Below are 19640 nucleotides of genomic sequence, written 5' to 3'. Positions count from 1 at the left end.
TTTAAGCTTCTCTGCAACAGTTCCAGCTGGGATGCACCAACCAATTGGAAAAAAAACAGGTATTTTAATAACACATTATCACACAGCACACACAGAAAAAGTCAGACACTTCCTGGTCATGTCAGGTGTGCTGAATGGGCACCTACCTGTAGATAAAAAAATGCTGCTAGCAAGGATTTTCTTGCTATTTTCTAAGTCCATGAGAGATTTTTCTCTCTCACAGAAGGGGTAGCAGAGTTATGTAAACAACCAAACCACCTGGAGCCTTGAAAAGTCTTGTTTATGGTACAGTAGAAAAAATATTTTGACAATGGATGTTTTAGGATTTTAGCCAATCACCCCCAACGGGTGGCTGATCCTTGTCCAATTACACTATGAAGAAAAAAGTCTATAAAAGAGTTTGTAAAATAATTAAATAAACCAATCTTGCTGCACAATTCCTGCCTGCTGGATCTTCTCTCCTCCTCCTCCCTTACAGCCGCGGGACACAGTGATATACCCTAGGGCCTAGGACTGTGGTAATACCTACCAATACATGTGCAGTTGGCTCAACACCTCAGGTGCCAGATTACCTCTATTTACATTAAGCAAGGTGTGCTCACTGGAAATATGGCAGCCCCAGCGATGCAGAAGTCATTGTCTGACAGCTGAAATCATGACGCAGAAAGCAGAAGATAACTTATGTTATAAACAGACCCGGATAAAACAAAACTTGAAGTAGGTGAGGTGAAAGTGGCTGATGTGCTCTACATTGCTTCTTTTTTATTGTGACAGCCAGTGCTTCACATCACAAGTGATTTGCAGTGTTCCATGGGGACCATGGAAATGCATGCATTTCCCAATTTTCATTACAATATTCCTCTGCAAATTAAATAACTGCACAAGTAGAAGCCTGCACAAAGGGATCTTGACAAAAGACAGAACATTCCAGGATCAATACCTTGTTGTAAAATTATTAATAGCACAATTCCTGTAATTTACAATCAGGGCTGAGGCCCTTGGCAGGCAGGACTCAGAAATAAAACTGCCACATAACTGCTGTGGGAAGCACAACTTCCCACAAAACCAGTCATATCGAAAATTAAGTTCTTTCCATGTAGCAAGACTGATCAAGTAACATTCAAAGTTAATGCAGCATCAATGAAAAAGAACAGACCTCTAATCTTAAAAGAAAAAAAAAAATCAAAATAATTTGGAAAGCAATAAATTGTGGCTTTGGGGTTTTTCCCCTGTAGGAATCATGCTCTCTACATACAGGTTTGGAAAGTCAAATGTTCTTAAAAAGCTTCTTCTGTAAAACTGTTATGCAACACTTTTCTTCAGCAGACAACACTCACTTATTGACACCAAAACCTAAAAATAAAATATTGCAGCTACTTTTCACAGGTGTAATACTATTTTCATTGACAAAGTGGACTAAAACCACCCCTTTTTAATCTTACATTTTGTAATATGGATATGCAGACATGTATGAAGGAAGGCAGAGAGACCTAATCTAACTACAGAGATAAAAAGTGTTTTTCAGTAGTAAGGTGATCTAGTGAAAACATAGCTATTACTCACATTTCTCTTCAGAAATATGACTTAATATTCCTAATTGTTTTCATTTTCACATCCAGCCTCCAAAACCCTTCTCAAATCCATCCTCTAACCACGCATCTGTTTATTTGCTCACCCTAGAAGCACAGTTTCAACTGTTTATTTCCCAACCTCATCTTCTGGTGGGTGGCACCCACTGCTTTTAACTTATAGTCATTTTACAGCTTGGTAAGATTCTTTATGAAACTTGCCCCACTACCAATTTTTCTGTCAGAAAATTTGATTACTGATGCTTTTACATCCAGAAGGTCAGCAAAATAAAACATTAAACTTCCCAACAGGCCTGTACACATTGTTGCAATATAAGTAGAGACACAAAAGATGCTCTTGTAGATGAAAACGCAATTCAAAACACATCAGCAGAGTTGAAGCTTTTTAGGATGACACCAACAGATCTGAATTCTGTTGCAAGTTCTTTTACAGCTGTGTAGACCTGGTTCCACAGAGCACCATTTGAGAGCCATGGACAAACTTAGGGTCAGCTTGATTTTTTTCCCCAAAAAATGAATGTCAATGTCAGCAACAGAAACCTCCCAGTGTGGTCAACAGGGAGCAAGTTTCTGTGCACCTTCTGAAATTACACACAAACCACAAATGAGAGAAGTGGGAAAACAAGGGTTAAATCATGAAGATGCAGTATCTGTATAAACTCCTATCTTTTCTTATGTAAGTACAGGAGAACTGAATGGATAATTATCAACCAACCTTTCTCCTGTTGGTACAGCTCAGTAGGAGAACAGAGAATCATTGAGGAGAGTTTGAGTGCTGCAACTCTCAAGTCTGAGGTCTTTAAAAGGTCACTAGTCCAGAACCAAGCCATTATCCATTCACCATGAGTGACAAAATCTAAGAGCTGGTTTCACATTTGGGTGGAATGCCACAGTTTGCATCCTGCTTCTACAACTTCCACTTAGCCAACTTTTGACTAAAACTTCCACATCTCTTCAGTAGAATCTCTCAATTTCTTGTTGTAGACTTTAACACATTTTATTGTAAAGGACCATATCCTTTCACTGAAGTTGTGCATACGTTTTTGTCTGTCATTTCAGTGTAAAACAAGGCATATTTTATTGCAACCACAAGAATATTACGGGCTTGTTAGGCTGTTCAGAAACTATTCTGTGTTTCTAACAGCCAAGTCCAGTGCTGAAATTATAATTCAAAATGTATGTCAGAGAAGGGACAAGTAATAACTTTAATAAATAATTTCCAGCTTCAATCTAACACGGCCTTGCTATAAACATGGGACATCTTTAAATTGGGCAATGCTATTTTGTCTTCAGAAAATTTGACAGTTTCCACAATGAGGACACCAAAGGCTTTTAGAGATCAAAAAATGAATAAATTAAAACACTACTCAAAGAAATGGTACAACTTTCAGAGATCACGTAGAGAAGTACCACTTATTACAGAAAACCACAAAAGCCCAGTGCTGGAAACTCTCTGTAATCACAAACACATCACCTCCCTCATCAGGGAACTCCTGCCCATTTAGCAGGAAGGTGCAGCTGGAGAAGCAGGAGCAGGGCTCTGTGGGAGCTCCATGATGAGGAAAGAGCCATGCCCTGGGAGCCAGGCATCTGTTTTGGAGCTCAGCATGCAATATCCTGGGAACTGGGTTATTTATCCTCTACTCACTGATCCCTGCCCAGAGCTGGCAAGGTTCAGTTGGCTTCTTTATGGAATCCCCTCCCACTCAATTCTTATGAAAAAAGTTATTCTAGTGGAATTAGCCTAAGATGGATGGCGCATCCATGAGGAAAGGAGACCAAACACCACAGGGGCAGCTGCAGCACATAGCACACTCTCCACTGGAAGAAGCAGAATTGCCTGTGGCAATTTTCCATAACCTTACCATCTTACTGATACAGCCTGTGCTAAATGGAAGAGATAAATCTGATCATAACTGAATTTAGAGGTATGTGAATTAAGGGTTTCAGAATTTGCTGCTGAGATGTTAAGCCTTTGCAAAAAGAAAAGAAAAAAGAAGGCAAAGAAACACAGATGCATCACTGGAATAAGGGATACCATAGTTCAGTAAGCAGGATGGCTAGCAGGGAAAATAGGCAATAGCAGTTTACACACAGAGCATCTGGGGTGTTTCTAAGACAGCCTAATAAGATTATTTTTTTCTCTTTCATTCTTGAAATAACTGTTAGAATAATTTTGACTCTTTAAACCCAATCCCCTGCTAAAGAGCAACTATCTCATCACTACCACAAGGCCACCAAAAGAAAACCTACCACATACCTTGTGACTTCTGCTTTCAAAGCATTCACTGTTCAAGCATTACCTAGGACAGTAATTACAGGGCAGTTTATTTGCTGGGTTACTAGATTTTTGAGTCTACAGATTAGCTCTACAAGCATCATAGAAGTCTTCTCATGCTTAAAACAATTCTATGTCATTAAAAGGAGGTTAGAGTCTCAGTTGATTTCTTACTTAAAACCATCCTCATCATCTTCAATGGTCCTGTTAAAGAAACAGCAAGTAACTATCTAGCAATTGAGAACAGAAATCTGCACCCAAAACTTTCAGAACTCTTTTAAACTCAGGATTGTTGTTTTTTCCTTTGTTGGATTTTGGGGATTTTTAAACCAGGACTAACCAAACTGCAAAAACAAAGATGCTGTTTCTCTCTGACTTGCCACTGAAAATCTGATAGTATATGGGGAGAATGCAAATAAAGATTTTTTTTGCAATGGTGGAAGACTGTATAAAATCTAAACTATATGCATAGACACACATAAGATTATTTTTCCTACTGTGATTTAACCTTAAGTTTCCTATTTTTATATTCTGTTCATGGTAAATCACCACATCAAAAGATTATGCATCACATTTTAAAGCAAAAGTGTTAGCAGGGTTTTAAAACATACCACAGAAAATTTGTTTTCCCTATTACAGATCCTATATCCTAAGACAAGAGTGCTGAACATACCACAAGTTAAACACATGGAACAGTGTTCATATCTGCTGAGCAGGGGTGGGGGGGAGGGGGATATAAAATAAATATACACAGTGCCCTTTCCCTCTGAGAGCCTAGCACAGTGAGAGATTTGGGGTTTTATTATTATTTACACCTATCATCGGTTACCAAATTTGCTTGGGCAGAGACTCCTTTCCCTCAAGTTTCAGCCCAAAGTAAGAATTTTGCTGAAGGAAATGCATGAGATTTAGTAAAAATGCTGGGTCTACCTTTTGGTTTAATGCCGGGAAGTAGATCACTGTGAAATTTAGTCCAGATACAGAACAGTGTGAGGAAGCATGCGAAAAAAGTAATAGTTATTGTGAAAATTAATTTTTAATGAGAACAGTACTCGGCTTTGATAGAAAGAATTTTCTGGAACAGGTAGAGACCATGTTGAACTTCCTTACACACCTGTGTGACCCCTGCCGATCAATGTCAACACTTGATTAATATTTTACTGAGAAAGTGTGAGACGATTCAAACTTTGTCTGTCTCAGTAGGTGTTGCTAAGCAACTTTGCACCTTGTCTGAGAACGAATCTTCACAGCAACCTTTCCTTCAAGCCAAAGACCCGCATCCACTTGAAACACTTTCTCCTTTGCGAGTGCAAAACCCAGCAAGCCATATTCCACCCTTCCCTTTCTATTTCCCTCCCCACCTCCCGGTTGAGAAGAAATGAACGGAACAGAGTCTGAAACGCTGTCCTTTGCTTACCGTAATCGCTGTCGTAGAAGACAATGAACTTCTGCCAGCGCAGCTCGGTGACCAGCTTGAGCATGACGTCGTTGAGGCGCACGGGCGGGCGCGCGCGGCCAGCGTGTACTCCTCGTCCTCCAGGCTGGGGTTGAGCTGGCAGGCCGTGCGTGGAGAGCCGCCCGTGCTGCGCTGCACGAACAGGTGCGGGATGTGCATGGCGTCCGTCAGCGACTGCAGCGCGTTGGCCGACGCGCAGCCCGTGGACGTCACCAAGGCTAAGATCCCCAGGGTCATCAGGTCGCAGGCTGGGGAAGACAAGATGTAAAGCAGGGTTTGAACGAGCTCCGCAATTCCTTTGGCCAACCTAGATGCTAAGGAGGGAACGAGGCAGGTTTTGCCCTTGCCATCAACACAGGGCTGAAATGATTTGTATTACACTATCAGCTGAAGCCTTTCAGAGGTAGGTCCTGTACCTTTACAGTAGGAGACAATATCTGCAATCTTTCCTGATATGCCAAAGTTGAGGACAGATAACGTAGCTACTGTCAGTCCTTGAGACAGCAGCTGATGTGGATGGAGATTATGGCCCTTGCTTCAGGTCATTCCTGGTGCACACAGGAACTGAATTCCCATTTTTTAGAACTCACTTCACTGCTTTAACCCCTTAGTCCTTGTTGGGTACATTGGATGAAGATTTCGGACAATAAAAAGCAACTTCCATCCCAAGGATTCGCCTCATACAGCAGAGTTTTGAAGGACTTTTTAAATTGATAAGAAAACATTCACTGGGTGTCTCAGGGCAATGCAGAAACAACAAAGGCATTCTTTAGAACCAAGACAGCTCATGAATAACTAAACAATTATTAGCAACACCATAGCTGTCCTTAAAAAGATCTGGAAAAGCACGTACCATTTAAAAACACAGCATATACGTTTGACCCCATCTGTTTTGAGAATGAAGCATTATTCTCATGCTGAGTTCAAAACACAGAGTGTGGAGAGGCCTGGGCAGCCCACTCTGCTGCTCAGGACATCCCACATGGCGTGTTCTTCCCAGGACTTCTCCAGATAAGACAACCTCATATTCAGCTGGAGTTAGAAAATGTTTCCAGCCAGGGCTCTCAGCAGCTATTCAGTCAGTAGTGGTGAGAAGACTATGTAAGACTATAAGGCAGCCAGTGATGCAAGGTTTTACTAACCCTCATGAGTAAGGGGAAGCAAAGTCGGCCCTGGGAGCTCAGCACAGGAGACCCTCATAGGTTAGGATGGCACCATTCCTGAGGGTCCCCCAGGGGCACTTAGAATTGCCTGCTCTGCCTTTGAAGAGGGCTGGGGGCAAGTTCAGGGCTTCGGCAGCTGTTTCAGACCCCAACCAGTACCTGCCCAAGCACAGCCTGCCCACAGGAAACCCATGGCTCTGCTCCCCCAGCACAGAGGCCCAGCACAGCAAAGCCAGACAGCAGGGGACTGGAGATGCTCCACAGCCCTGTGCAGTCTGCACGAGCTCATTAATAGTGCAGAAACAGAAGAGCCTCTGGGGTGCAATTCAGAGCCCCCTGGGACACGCAGGGAGCTGAGCAGGACATTCAGCTTGCAGCTGGAGAGGGGAGGCTGCCCGTGCTGGTGCTTCCCCCTGCAGGGAGGGTGCACGGGCTGCGGGACTGCCAGCGCCGTGTCAGGGCTGGTGGCAGCAGGTGACCTGCACCCACACTGCCACTGCCCTGCTGCCTCAGCTGCAGGGGAAATGCTCCGGCCAAAGGCAGAAAAGAGAACACAATCTATTGAAAGCATTTCTCCTCCTCTAAACACTTTCAAGTATATCTCCACTTTCAGAGGCCAGAAAGTCAAAGGAAGTAGGTTACAAATAATTAATAGTAATTAACAGTTAAGTATCAATTAATATTAATTACATAAAGCCTCCATAGTTAAATACATAACTGTTTCTCACACAACGGCTCCACCAAAAATCTTCTCAGACCAGACAGAAAATAGATACATTTCACTTTGATATGGGATAACAGAAAGAAAATGTTTGATCTTCTCTATGCACAGAATGTTCAACATGTATCCTGATGCAACAAAGCTGAAGAGCTTTTAAAATTATTTCCTTGATAGTCTTTACAATAAACATATGTCAGCTGCATTATCTAAATTTACTCTGTGTTGATTATAGTTATGTGAAATTGTTCTTTGTTTTTCCTGAGAGCTGACCTGATTTAACAGCAGGAAGGCATTATATTTGCCAAATGGGAGACCCAGGTTTGGGAACAGATTTGATTTCCCAGGCTTCTTGCCAGAGAAAACTGAACATGTCATACAGGTAATTTATTTAGTCACAGCAGGGGAGGGAACAGAGAAGTGAGAACAGAGGGAGAGAACAGCAGAGCTGAGCCATAAACCCCTGCAGAGATCACCAGCCAGCAAGCTTTGCTGTCACCAAGGGTGAGAGCAGCAAGCCACACGGGGCTGTAGCAGGAATAATTTACTTGCAAAGCAGACAGAAGGAGACGAAAAACAAAGCCCTTTCTGATGGGAGGCTGCATTTGGAGAGCCACTTACTTGTGCAATACAGAGCTGATCGCCAGTTGTGTAACAAGAAAAACCTTCATTCAGTGGTTGACACTAATCAAAAGCTGCTGCTTATTAGCAGCAGAAAGACCAGAGAGGCGACAGATCATGGCAAATGGGCCCCCTTATCTCCCAGCACAGCCCACCAAACACAGCAGAAATATCTCAGCAAAGACCATTTCAGTTGAGGCATTTTCCCAGTGTTTCATCGTTTGTGTCCATGGGTTAGATTGAAGAATTAGTCAATATGCTTCCACATTCTGATATTTTTGTCGATTGATTATGTTCTGCCTGAAAGCATATGCTACTTAGTGAGTGTTTTCTCCTCTTGCCTCTCTGTTTTGAGATAGCAGGCAATAAAAACTGGGATGACTAAGGAAAAAAAAGGTTTCATGTTTTCTGAATTGCTTTCTTTAGTCAGATTACAGAACGTGAAACAGAACATGTCATTTCTAATAGAAGACTTTCATTATACAAAAATACAATGGATTCCAAGTAGTTCAACCTCTCCACAATTATTGCACCTGAAGGGTGAGAATAAGCTTTGAGCACATAAAGGAGGAAAGTATTACTTTTTACATGAGTAACACAATGGGGAACAACAACATAACAGACTCCATTAAAAAACTCATTAGCTCTTAAGGCATCTCAAAATTCCTTATCAAGGGAACATTCAAGGCTTACACAATCTCAAGAGAAAACTCTGGTGGACCACTTTTTTTTTTTTAGGATTCCCCCCACATTCCTACAATTTCTTGCACAGAAAACTAACCTTAGAAAAATGTATAATTTTCTGTTTAACTTCACACTAGCTATGGATTTGCAGCAACAATCAAATATCACTGACTCTGTAACTGAGTAAACCACTAATTCTGTCTATCAGTTGCAGTTTCATAAACATTCAAAAGAGCATGCGATCTTTGCATAGAAATTTCAGAACCCTGATCTTGATTTTCTTGGAGCTGGATACATTTGATTTGAAATGCTTTGGTCCACATCAGACTACTAACGTAAGGGAAAGGGGAATCAAAACACCTTGAGAACTTCAGTGATCTTCAACTACTATGGTTATGGTTATATATATTTAATATTGTTGTAACTAAAATGCTACCATATTTATTTATCTTGCAGATATATTTATTTAGATAGGCTTCAAGAAATAATCCTTTTAAAGTATTTGTTCCGCAGACGAAAAGACACAAATGTTCTGGTAATCCTGCCCCAGATTTGACTGCTACTTGAACAGCAACAGTTAGTAGTTTACTGTACTGAATTATTTCATCACCAAACTTTGGTTTTAAAAAGATACCAACATCGTACAAATCATACAGTAAGAAATGTGCAGTCTAGCATGATGAAAACATGAACAACATCATCATACCTAAAGAATAAATCTTCATTAATCTATTTGAGCCAATTAAATCATGTCACGGTGCTTGTTCAGTGTTGGCCTCCATGAACAGACCACCTCTCAAGCTTATTCTTGGATTTCATTGAAGTTTCCTAAATTATTGATTAACCCAGTTCACAATGTTTCGGTGAAGTATCTCCCCTAACCTATTCTTTTGAAGTCTGTTTTCAGAAACTCCCCTTTACACATCTGCTTGACATTCTACATCTTGAACTGTTATTTCTGTCACAGTGTTTCACAAGACACTGCTTTCTTCTCCATCTATTGCCTCTAATTTGACTCTCGCTTCATAGCAATACATACAAAACTCTCTCATTCTGTGACCCACATCTCTAACTCCAGACACATTCCATTAAGACCAAAGTTAAGCCTGGAAAAGAAGCTATTAATTTGCAGACTGAGTCTTATCCATACAAGCTTTTTCATCAGTGGGACTCTTCATGGTACACGAGACAATGCAAGACTTCTACTTTGCTGCAATCATGCTTCAGGTCTTGCATTTCTACCACTGCTTCCTGTACTTCCTATTTCTGAAGACAGGTACAGATGGGAAAGTCCTGGTTTGGCACATTCTTCATGGGGATATTTGCATTAAGAGCTTTATCTCAGATCTCTGTAATTAAATCCCTCTCTCTCCAAACCACTGGGAATTAAAATACTCCAAGAGAAACTGCTATCTTGCTCCTGGCAATGTGACAACGTGACCATCTCTCAGTCTCCCTTTCAGTGATTTCCTGTTATCAGAAAAGGGTAGAAACTTGCTCCTTTGTTTTCTCCATTATCAATAGAGCAGCTGCCAGTGTAATTTCAGCTCTAACAATACATCCTCCTACTGGCATTCACACTGCCTCTTCAAACTTCAGTGTCTTTCTGTCTCTCACTTCTGGGCATCACCATCCTACTCACTCTGGACACCCTCGCATATTTAATAAATCCTCTTCAAGTTTTTAGTTGAACTTTTTTTCTTCTTTTTCAGTTTGACTAATCCTTAGGAACTCTTTACTGCACTGCAAATAGACAATTATCCAAATCACAAATGACTTGCATTTCAAAAATATTCACCATCTGAAAATTGAGAGGCTGCTGCCTTCCTGCTTGGAAAGATTTTCAAAGGAAGGAAGATAACTTCAGACATGCTGTATTACTCTGCAATGAAGTGATTAACTAAGTTGGCACTTAAGTGTCTGTGATTAGGTTTGAAAGCCACCTTCCTGCTGAGACAAGGGACTTCATGCTTGCCTCGGTACTACTGTCTCAATCTGGCACAAAACTAATTTTTCACATTATTTATCTTTGAAAACCAGTAGGGGAAAAAATTATCACTAAAACAGAAATCCAGAGAACACAGCAGATTCTGGGGAAAAAACCCTATTTTTGGGAACCTAAATCCTAATATTCCATGAGATTATCAAGGCCTGCAATATCATTTGCTGAGAGTGCATAGTTAGATCTACCAACTAAACTAGCAAGCAGATGCAGAATGTCATGTGCTATATACAAATGAACTATTATTTGTGGGTACTAAATTTAATAAGCAGTTTGGTTCATTAGCCTATTCATACATATAAACAGAGATACATGTAAAATTTTGGGGTGAAACACTAGAACAACCAAGAGTTAGGAGATAAAAATATAGCAGTTCAGAAAATTGTGTCTTGAATCAAGATGTAAGGCCTGTGGGAAACACACCCACAGAGGTGTTCTCAAATTAAATGGAAAAAGTCCTTCTGGGAGGTTTGTTGGAGCACTGAAATGAGATAGAAAAGACAATGATGCAAGGAGAAAGACTGCATCCACCAAGCAATATTTCAAACTCAAGAGGATGATGATACAATTCTTTCAGGTAAAGCCAAAATAACACAAACCACAGAAGTGTTTTCACACATATCTAAGCTAAACCTGAATGTTTCTGCTGTAGTACATGAGAAACTTCCATGAAGTCAAAGCACAAGCCCACAGCTAATTCAGTCATACAGAAAAATGGCATAAGACTATTAGCTATCTATGTTTTACTCCTCTTTAGGCCTCAAAAAGCCTTTAAAATTTTACGCTTTTGTGCAAAACCAGCTGATCAGGCAGAAAAAAATTATAGAATAATCTCATTTATATCACTGGGAATGCTTCTATTAAAAATATTGATCTATACAAAGACTCCTATTATTGGTTTATTAAGAACAACATTAAAATTAGTTATCTAAGCACTCACTGAACCCCTAAATGGGGTTTCCTGAAGAGCCATTTATTTCTTGCTTCACATTTTATGATGTTTCTCAATCTTCAGCTTCTTTCTTTAACTGAGAAAGGCAATTCATAATGAATTTGCATCATTTGCACTTAATGACATGCTATGCAGTTGTTCTTCCTTTGGATACTCAGCAATAAATATATTTTTCTTTGTTTCATTTCTGTAGGCTTTTACTTACTTTTATGTTCTATACTATAACACTATGTTTCTACAAATAAAGAATTTATTATTTTTACTATGAAATCTACATGAAGCTATAGTTAGTTGTCACATAAAGACTGATAATACAGAGAAAAGATAACAAAGGTAGACAGCAAAAATCTTTTATGTAGCACTTTTATTGCTGTACCACCTTATATGTAGTGAAGATGGATATTTCCTACTCCATTATCAAAACAAAGTGCATCTTAGAACAAGAAAGAAAATTCACAATTTCTCCTCTGTGGTTTGATTTAAAAAAAAAAAAAAAAAAAAAAAAATCAAGCCAACCAAAACCCCAAAGTACCTCAACTTAGATGTGTACATTTTTTGGATAAAATATTTGATAACAATAAATATTCCCTCCCTCCTCTTCTTCTGTATCTGAGAAAGGGCAGGACAGAGGTGTGCCAGCCCATTCATACATTAGTGTGTGTACATAAGAGTTCACATAATCACTATGTCAGAATATCTCTGGCAAAGCAGCATCTAAAAAACATCTCAAAAGCAAGGAAAGCATGAGATTTTGACATGTTTACCAAAAACACTGGGAAAAATCGCTTCTAAAGGTCATCCCCCAATTTTTGGGCAGTGTTTTTATTGTTTTCCCATTATTCAAGGAGGAGGAATAAGGGAATAAGCTGCTGGGGTGAGCAGCTGGCTCCATCCCTCTGGCCACTGCTCAGGGCACTAACAGGGGCCTCGTCACTGCTCAATGACATCGACTGCTCAGGAGAAGCCGTTTTTAGCTCTTCCACTTCCTTTCAACTCTATGTTTTACGACCTGATGTCTTGTGGGCCAATTCTCAGCATGTATAAACTCTGAGAGCTCCCCTAACATTTCCAGAAGTGTCCTTTACATCTACATAATTGCCACTGTGCCTTGTTTGCTCCATCACCCCCTTGGTTCAGCATTTTCAGTACACTGTCATTGCTGGCTGGCGCACACACAGACAACTTTTGGTACGAAGGCTGCAAAATGCTTTCACTTTATAGGACCTATAATGAACACCAAAACTGCATAAATCCTTTCCCTAGCATGCACATTGACTGCAACAATTGGAGACTTAAAGCAATATCCCTGGAAAGGCAAACCAAAAAGCCACTTCAGTGCATGACAACATTCTTTGTGTCAGTACTAACCCACTAAACCATTAACTGCCATCCTTGAAAAATTAACCAGGAGCAGGAAGAGGAGCAGTCTAGACCACTCTTCTGTTTGCATTTAGGCAAACAAAGAAATTATTCCAAAATGGTAAGTAACATACAACAGAGAATAAAAACAGTGATCAAAACTAGAGTTGTGGCTTTCATTTAATTTATGGGAGTGTATTAATAACTCCCTTCACTCTTTGATGGTCAAAATAAAACACCAAGCACAAGTAACACTGCTCTACTGACAACGCAGTTTAGTTTCTGCACAACTGAGTGATGCCATCAAGTGGTCAACAAATGCACCAGTTGTTTTCCAAGTAAGGTTTTTGGGTTAATCTTCAATGCACATGCTACATTTTGTGTGGAAAAGCTACTGCCATGAAACCAGCAAAAAGCACATTCCACTGACAAAAGTGCATCAATTGAGAGCACTAGTGACAGGTAAGAGTTGGCCTTGTTTTTCCAAAAGACAGCTCTGATACTGCTCTCTAGCTCTTCCTAAGAAGGTAAGAGTCCCTGAGAGCACAAACAGCTTTAGAACTGCTTTACAGTTGATTTTTGCTATTGGTTTTGCAGTTGGGTAGATCTGGAAGAGCACACCAGGAAAGACTGCATTATGTAGCTATTAAAAGTATTTTAAAATTCTTTAAAAATTTACAAAAAACAATTTAGCATTATGAGTAAAGATGTGCAACATCCCAAAATTCAAACCTTTTCTAGTCTTTCTCAATTAATAATAAAAAGATCCTTAAAGCAACTAAATAGAACTTTGATGGTACATAAATTCTGCAGAATAACTGTACTTCTGTTTTCTCAACAAAATGTAACTCCAATTGTGAAGATTTTCTCTCAGAATTTTAGTTTGGCATGATGTTTAAAAATGTGAATAAGCATTTCTGGTAATTTTGAATAGTGTATGGGTTCTACAGAACTACCCATTAATCACAATGGCATCAATACTATTTTAAGGCACTAGGTGGAACTGAATCAGCTTTGAGGTTTTTTTCTTTTTCCCCTTCAGCACTAGTTCTGAGGTAGAATTAGCTGCAAACCATCTCAATTATTCACAGGACATAACTGCTTTTCTGAACACTGCATATTTGATCTCTGTTCCTTGCAAGTTCTTCAAAAGTTATGTTTTCTTTTGCCCTTCAACACAGAATGAGCTGCACTTTCTCACCCTCTGCTTTTTTCACCTGCCTTTCATGACAAATCAATGACATAGAAGTATTTTTTTCACCCTTGTTACATTCTGCAGGGATGCCTGACTTTGTCACCTCCTTTGGGACCATTTTACTTGTACAGGCTGAGTACTGTTTTAATGTCAGTGTGTTTCAGGCTCAGTTTGGGCACACACAAAAGGAGAGCACTCTTCTGCCATCTTCGAAAAGCAGCCAAACACGGCAATTCCAGATAAGCTGATAAAACCTCCCATTCTTTGGTACTGAGGAACATTTTTGGATTGGGAGCAGTATTGACAGCCAAGGAACACATTAGCCCTGCTTGCCTATCTAAAGGTATCTATGCACAAATAGGGCCAAGAGAAACTTTCATTTGGGGGGAGGCTGAAATTCCTCCCTCTGCACCATGCCTTTAAGCTGAAAGCAGGAGGGATGAGCATCAGCCTAAGCCTCTCAACATTGCTTCTGCACTACCTACAAAAGATTCCTGTTGTTTCCCCAGCACATTAGGAGCACGTGCCACTCGCTGCACACTCCCACTCATGCAGACATTTTAAGCAAACCAAAACACTGACGCATGATCTCCTTTCCAATCTGCCATTGTGCTCAGTAACACGCCTACTTGAAGACAACAGTCAAATAACCCCAAACATCGCTCCGAAGTGGCACTTTACATCCCCAGGCTCTAAGGAAGACTCTGGGGCACACATAAAGCTATCAGGGCTGCTGTGTTACCAGAAATAAAATGTTATGAGGCTCAAGGTAAATTCACAAAAGCTACCATTGTCTCATGCACAGACAGGAAGTTCTGTACTCCAGCAAGCAGCTCCAGAAATGCACAGCCCTAAAACTTATCCTTTTTGTCCTGTCGATGATTTCCCCCCTCCCACAGCTGTTACTTCTACCAGCAAAGGGGACAGCGATGTTACATAAGGCAGAGGAGACACCAGAAATGATCACACAGCCAGGGAAGCACAGCCGTGGTGAAGGAGCCCACTTACCTAAACAGCATTCATTTATTTATGCCAACTGCTGAAAGACTTGTAGTGTTTATGAATCTAGTTGTGACTCAGTATGTATTTATAGCACATATTTATCGACAAGCTTTAGGGGCTGATCTATTGAAAGATCTCTGCAATGTATCACATACTTACAATTGCATTCAAAGATTATGCAAATATCCCAAGCCTAGCAACAGTCTAAAGCTGCTATGTCATTTTCTAAAATCAACTTTAAAAGGAACACTTTCTCCTTTCCTCACTCATGAAAGACATAACAAATGCCAAAATTATTTTTGCTCATTACTAAGGAGAAGTTCCTGTCCTCACTCAGCACTAGTATTCGTGATATAAAAACCACTTTACCTGCAGATCTCAAATCCTTCATGACCAGCCAGTGCTATAAACTGGGTAGCATTAAAATACTGCAACCTGCATTCTCCAGTTTTCCTTTTAGCAGTTGCCACTGAGTAACTTCAGACACTACACATAACTTTTTTAACATCTACTAAAGCTAATTTAACTTATTGGAGTATTACTCTGAATTTATCTCTCCCCTTCAGCTCTGCATGAGACAAATCAGGGGAAAACACCAAAACTCACAAATTGTCAGGAGTTCTCATCTGAATACATGAAATTAGCCACTTGTTCAAATGTGTTTAACACCTGATAGTTCCCACTGTGAACCTGAGGGCAGATTTTCAAAAAGCCTCAACACTTACACACTTCTTTGCCAGAAGCTACTGCAAGACCAGGCCTTTTGTTTTGATGTTTAAATGAGACCTGACCTCTTGAAAGTTGTTCCCATTTTCAACTAGACATATTTTCTTTTTTTTTTAAACTATGTCAACCTCTGTGTCTAGGGATAAACAGATATTATACGGGGGATAAGCAGGCTTACCTCATACCAGTACAAATGCAGAATATTTTTTTGATACCCTATTATTAAAAATTGTTTAAAAATCGGCCTAATTAAAATTTGCACCTAAGGTTTCTCTCCACATGAAAGTCACTCTACGGTAGACACTAATTCAGACTAATCTAGAAGAAGCCATGTAGAAAAGATCTGCTTTTAAAACACCTCACATGCCTCTAACAGATACTGTTTCACTTAAAGGCTCTACTTTCAGCTGTTGTACAATTCCTTCAATTGCACCTGATTTCAGTAACTGCATCATAGAAAATTATCAGAGTGGATAAATAATACAGGATAACTCAAGCCCTGTGGCATGATCTATACAGAAATATCATATTACACTTCTTATTAGGTGCTACTTACGCTTTATTATTAAGAAAGCTTAACTGGCTGTTATGTTTAATGTTTGCATTCATATAATCTCATTATATAACACCTTCAGGTAGCTTTCTTTAGCTGCAGACTAAAACCAAAACAATTTTGTCCCTGTCCTCTTACCACTGCATTTGAATGTATTCTGCAGAAGGCCAAAGAAGTACTACTGCACTGTGGTCAGAGGAAGAGACAGTTACTAAAGCATTATCATGTGGGAACAAGTAAGGAATTCAATATCCCACCTTCCTGAATCTGTTTCTACAGGGCTTTGTAACACCAATAACCAGTGCTCGTGCAGAGAGTTAAACACAGATGGAAGGAAAATGCTTAAACTAGCAAGGTAAACCTCATAACAAAGAAGTTAGTGCCTAATTCCAAGCTGGGCACGCAGAGAGATTGGTTTAAGGAAAGGAGAAGAGGCACTTAAAATATAGAAGCAGAAAGAGTAGGTCAGAGAAGGCTCCTGCTTTCAAACATCAATTTTTTTTACCAGTTAAAAAAATTAAAAGTGGCTTATTACAAAAATGAATTTCTAATGAGAAGTACCAGTACAAATGAGGAATTTTTGTTTGTTTGTTCATAGGTCACCAGATTCTCACTGAAGGCATTCATTTAATCATACAGATTTTCTGAGTATACGTATTATGGTTGCATGCTCAAGTCATAAGCCAAGTAAAAAAAATTCAAATGTTAGAGAGCCACAGCATCTAGAGCCTTCATGCAATCCTCACATTGTCCCAAGCATTAGGGCATTTTACTGTGAGAAACACTCAAATTCCAGACTGATGAAAATGAAGTTACAGCAGGATGCCATAGACAGCAGTGTCAGTTTGAGAGCCTGGGCAGCCTGACAATAACCGTGGTATTCCCTGCAGGGCTGAGGGGGGCTTGTTTCACTCGTCATTGTATGACTCTTATACTCTGATTTCTCTTCTTTTTACTGCACATCATCTTTATAAAACCACTGTCTCATCCAGAACACATGCTATATACACCAGCTAAATTGTCATGTTCTTCATACCATCTATTCTTTTCTCATAATCACTGAATTGTTTTCATAAAGCAGTCTGACTGTAAGGTACGGGACTGCAGGGAATCAATACCCAGGCCTGGCAGTACATTACCCTCTTGTCTGACTGATAATAACCTGCACAATTGACACTGTGGGCTTTTAAAGTTTCCCAAATCTCTCCAAAGTGAGGCATTGCCTTCTGAGGTTAAACTTCTAGACACATCACGAGAGCTCTAACACCATATCCTGGTTCTGCAGACTCAATGGTCACTGTTAGCTCTCCAGTCCTTCCAATTTACTTCAAACGACCATTTCCCAAAGATCCAATTTCATGAGCATTAGGACATGAGACATTTTTTCATTCAAGGACCTCTAACAGTCTAAATACAGACCATGGATTTAGAAAACACCTTGCCCCTCGCAACATCACCTAAGGTGAGTTCTACACAGCTCTTAAGCATTTTCTACAGCATTTATTATACATGCAGTACTATGAACCACTTGTATTTTGGACCTGAGTCATCTCAGTAAGTAACTACTTTGAAATCAAATGAATATATTTCCTCACAGGCTGAAAATATTTTGCGCAACCAGGAAAACTGCCTCCTAGATAGACATGTCAGCTGATTTCTCAGGGGGGCTTTTGTCACAGAGGCTCTTCATTTTCACATGGTAAGAATATTTTGATGTAGTCCAAATCTACATCTTGAGACTGTCTGGCAGACAACGACCTTGCACATTCATTAGTCTTGGAAACTCCATGGAGATCACTCTTATTTTTTATACATACATATTTAGACTGACAACCATTTCTCAGTTCTACAAGAGTAAAGTGATGCAGTTTTTTTACTATGGTAACAGGTTTCCTTAGCGGTAGAGCCCAAGGCACAATATGTTATCCTTGGCCACAGTACCAACAGAAGGTGTTAATGAAGCCCCAGACTGAAGCAGGGTTAAAGTTTGGGGGAAATTTGGCTCCTTCTTGTACTCTTTACACAATTACATCTAGATGTAATGAAGGCATGTATCACATGCTCCTTCCTCACAGCTCTCTCCTAGTGCAGGGTGGCTGCACATACCAGACACGGGCTGGATACCCTGGAGACCAAGGCCAGCATCCACTATAGGGACAAACTGCTTCTGCTGTTCTCTGAGCTACAGCAAAGCACAGCCAGGTGTTAAAGTGAGCTGCAGGATTGGACCCTGCTGAGCAGGAGAGTGATTGCTATGTACATTTAGGCCTCCACCACACAGCACTTGGGTGGTTAGACAAAAACACTTTTTTTTTCACTTCCACACCAAGTCCCTTCCAGTCTAAAACACATTTCTGTGCAATGTAACAAAAGGCAACATCTTCTCACTTAAGACTTTCCCAATCTCCTTGGCCCTCTGTGCATGCAGGAGACTGCATTGTGCACTTCTTCATGTTAGGAAGAGGGGATTCTAAATGGCAAAAGTGCCTATCATTTTCTCCCCAGTTTAATGATACATCTGATTAACTGCACTGACCACAGCTAATCAGGTAACTCACTGGACTTGACTGTCTTGGAACATCAAAACTGGATAAAAAGTTTTTTGTGAGCAATGACCAAATACCTGAGCTAAACTGTCAGAAAGACTACAAAATAGAAAGGTAGGTAATGTTCGATTTGTAGACTAATTTTAGAACATATAGAAATGCATAATGAAAAGAAAGGCAGTATTTTCTACCAATGCTCCCAGACATTTTTATCTCTGTTTTGCATCAACTGGAAGAAAACTTTCACATTTTGTGACTATACCCTTTCTAATATTCAGCACAAGATGCTCAGAATCCAACCAGCTGAACTGCACCAAGGCCCAGGAGCTGACACAGACTTCTTCTAATCAGGGACCTGGGTGCACACAGAGTCCAATGAGACAAGCAGCTAAAACACCTATTTGTGCCCCACAATGTGCTGATGCACTGGAAGGCAAATGTGATCCAGAAACGGCAGGTGTTTTGAAGCAAAAAGGTTCTTGCCCACTGATCTTTGCTAAAGTTATTTAAATATAAAGCTCTACAAAGCAAAAGATCAACCACAAGAAGTTTCATATGAAGAACACAGGAAACTTTTTTAAAACAAAGGTTAAATGATTAACTCTAACCTTGACATTTCAATCCAGGTAATGCCTTTTTTTAAATTATTTATTTTACAACCTAAATAACTTGGGGGAAAAAAAGAACACAAAAATGCAATTTTTTAATACAAAAATTGAAAACCAGCTGAAGTTCAACACACCAGCCACTCCTATCACCACCACCATCTCCCACTCCTGCCTCCCCACTTCCCTCA

At 40.0% G+C, this 19640-nt stretch overlaps 1 protein-coding gene across 1 annotated transcript in view; it reads right to left on the bottom strand.

The window, feature by feature from the left end:
* The window catches only part of GRID1 (glutamate ionotropic receptor delta type subunit 1), a 499007-nt gene that overhangs the window by 295146 nt on the left and 184221 nt on the right, over nt 1–19640 (bottom strand). Inside the window, 2 exon segments of the mRNA XM_048310905.1 lie at nt 5285–5378; nt 5381–5571. Coding sequence (XP_048166862.1) covers nt 5285–5378; nt 5381–5571 — 285 coding nt within the window.

Source organism: Corvus hawaiiensis, chromosome 8 (genome assembly GCF_020740725.1).
Source record: "Corvus hawaiiensis isolate bCorHaw1 chromosome 8, bCorHaw1.pri.cur, whole genome shotgun sequence".
NCBI classification, from domain to species: domain Eukaryota; kingdom Metazoa; phylum Chordata; class Aves; order Passeriformes; family Corvidae; genus Corvus; species Corvus hawaiiensis.
The sequence above is the reverse complement of the archived record's forward strand: the minus strand, read 5'-3'. Positions and strand labels throughout refer to the sequence as shown.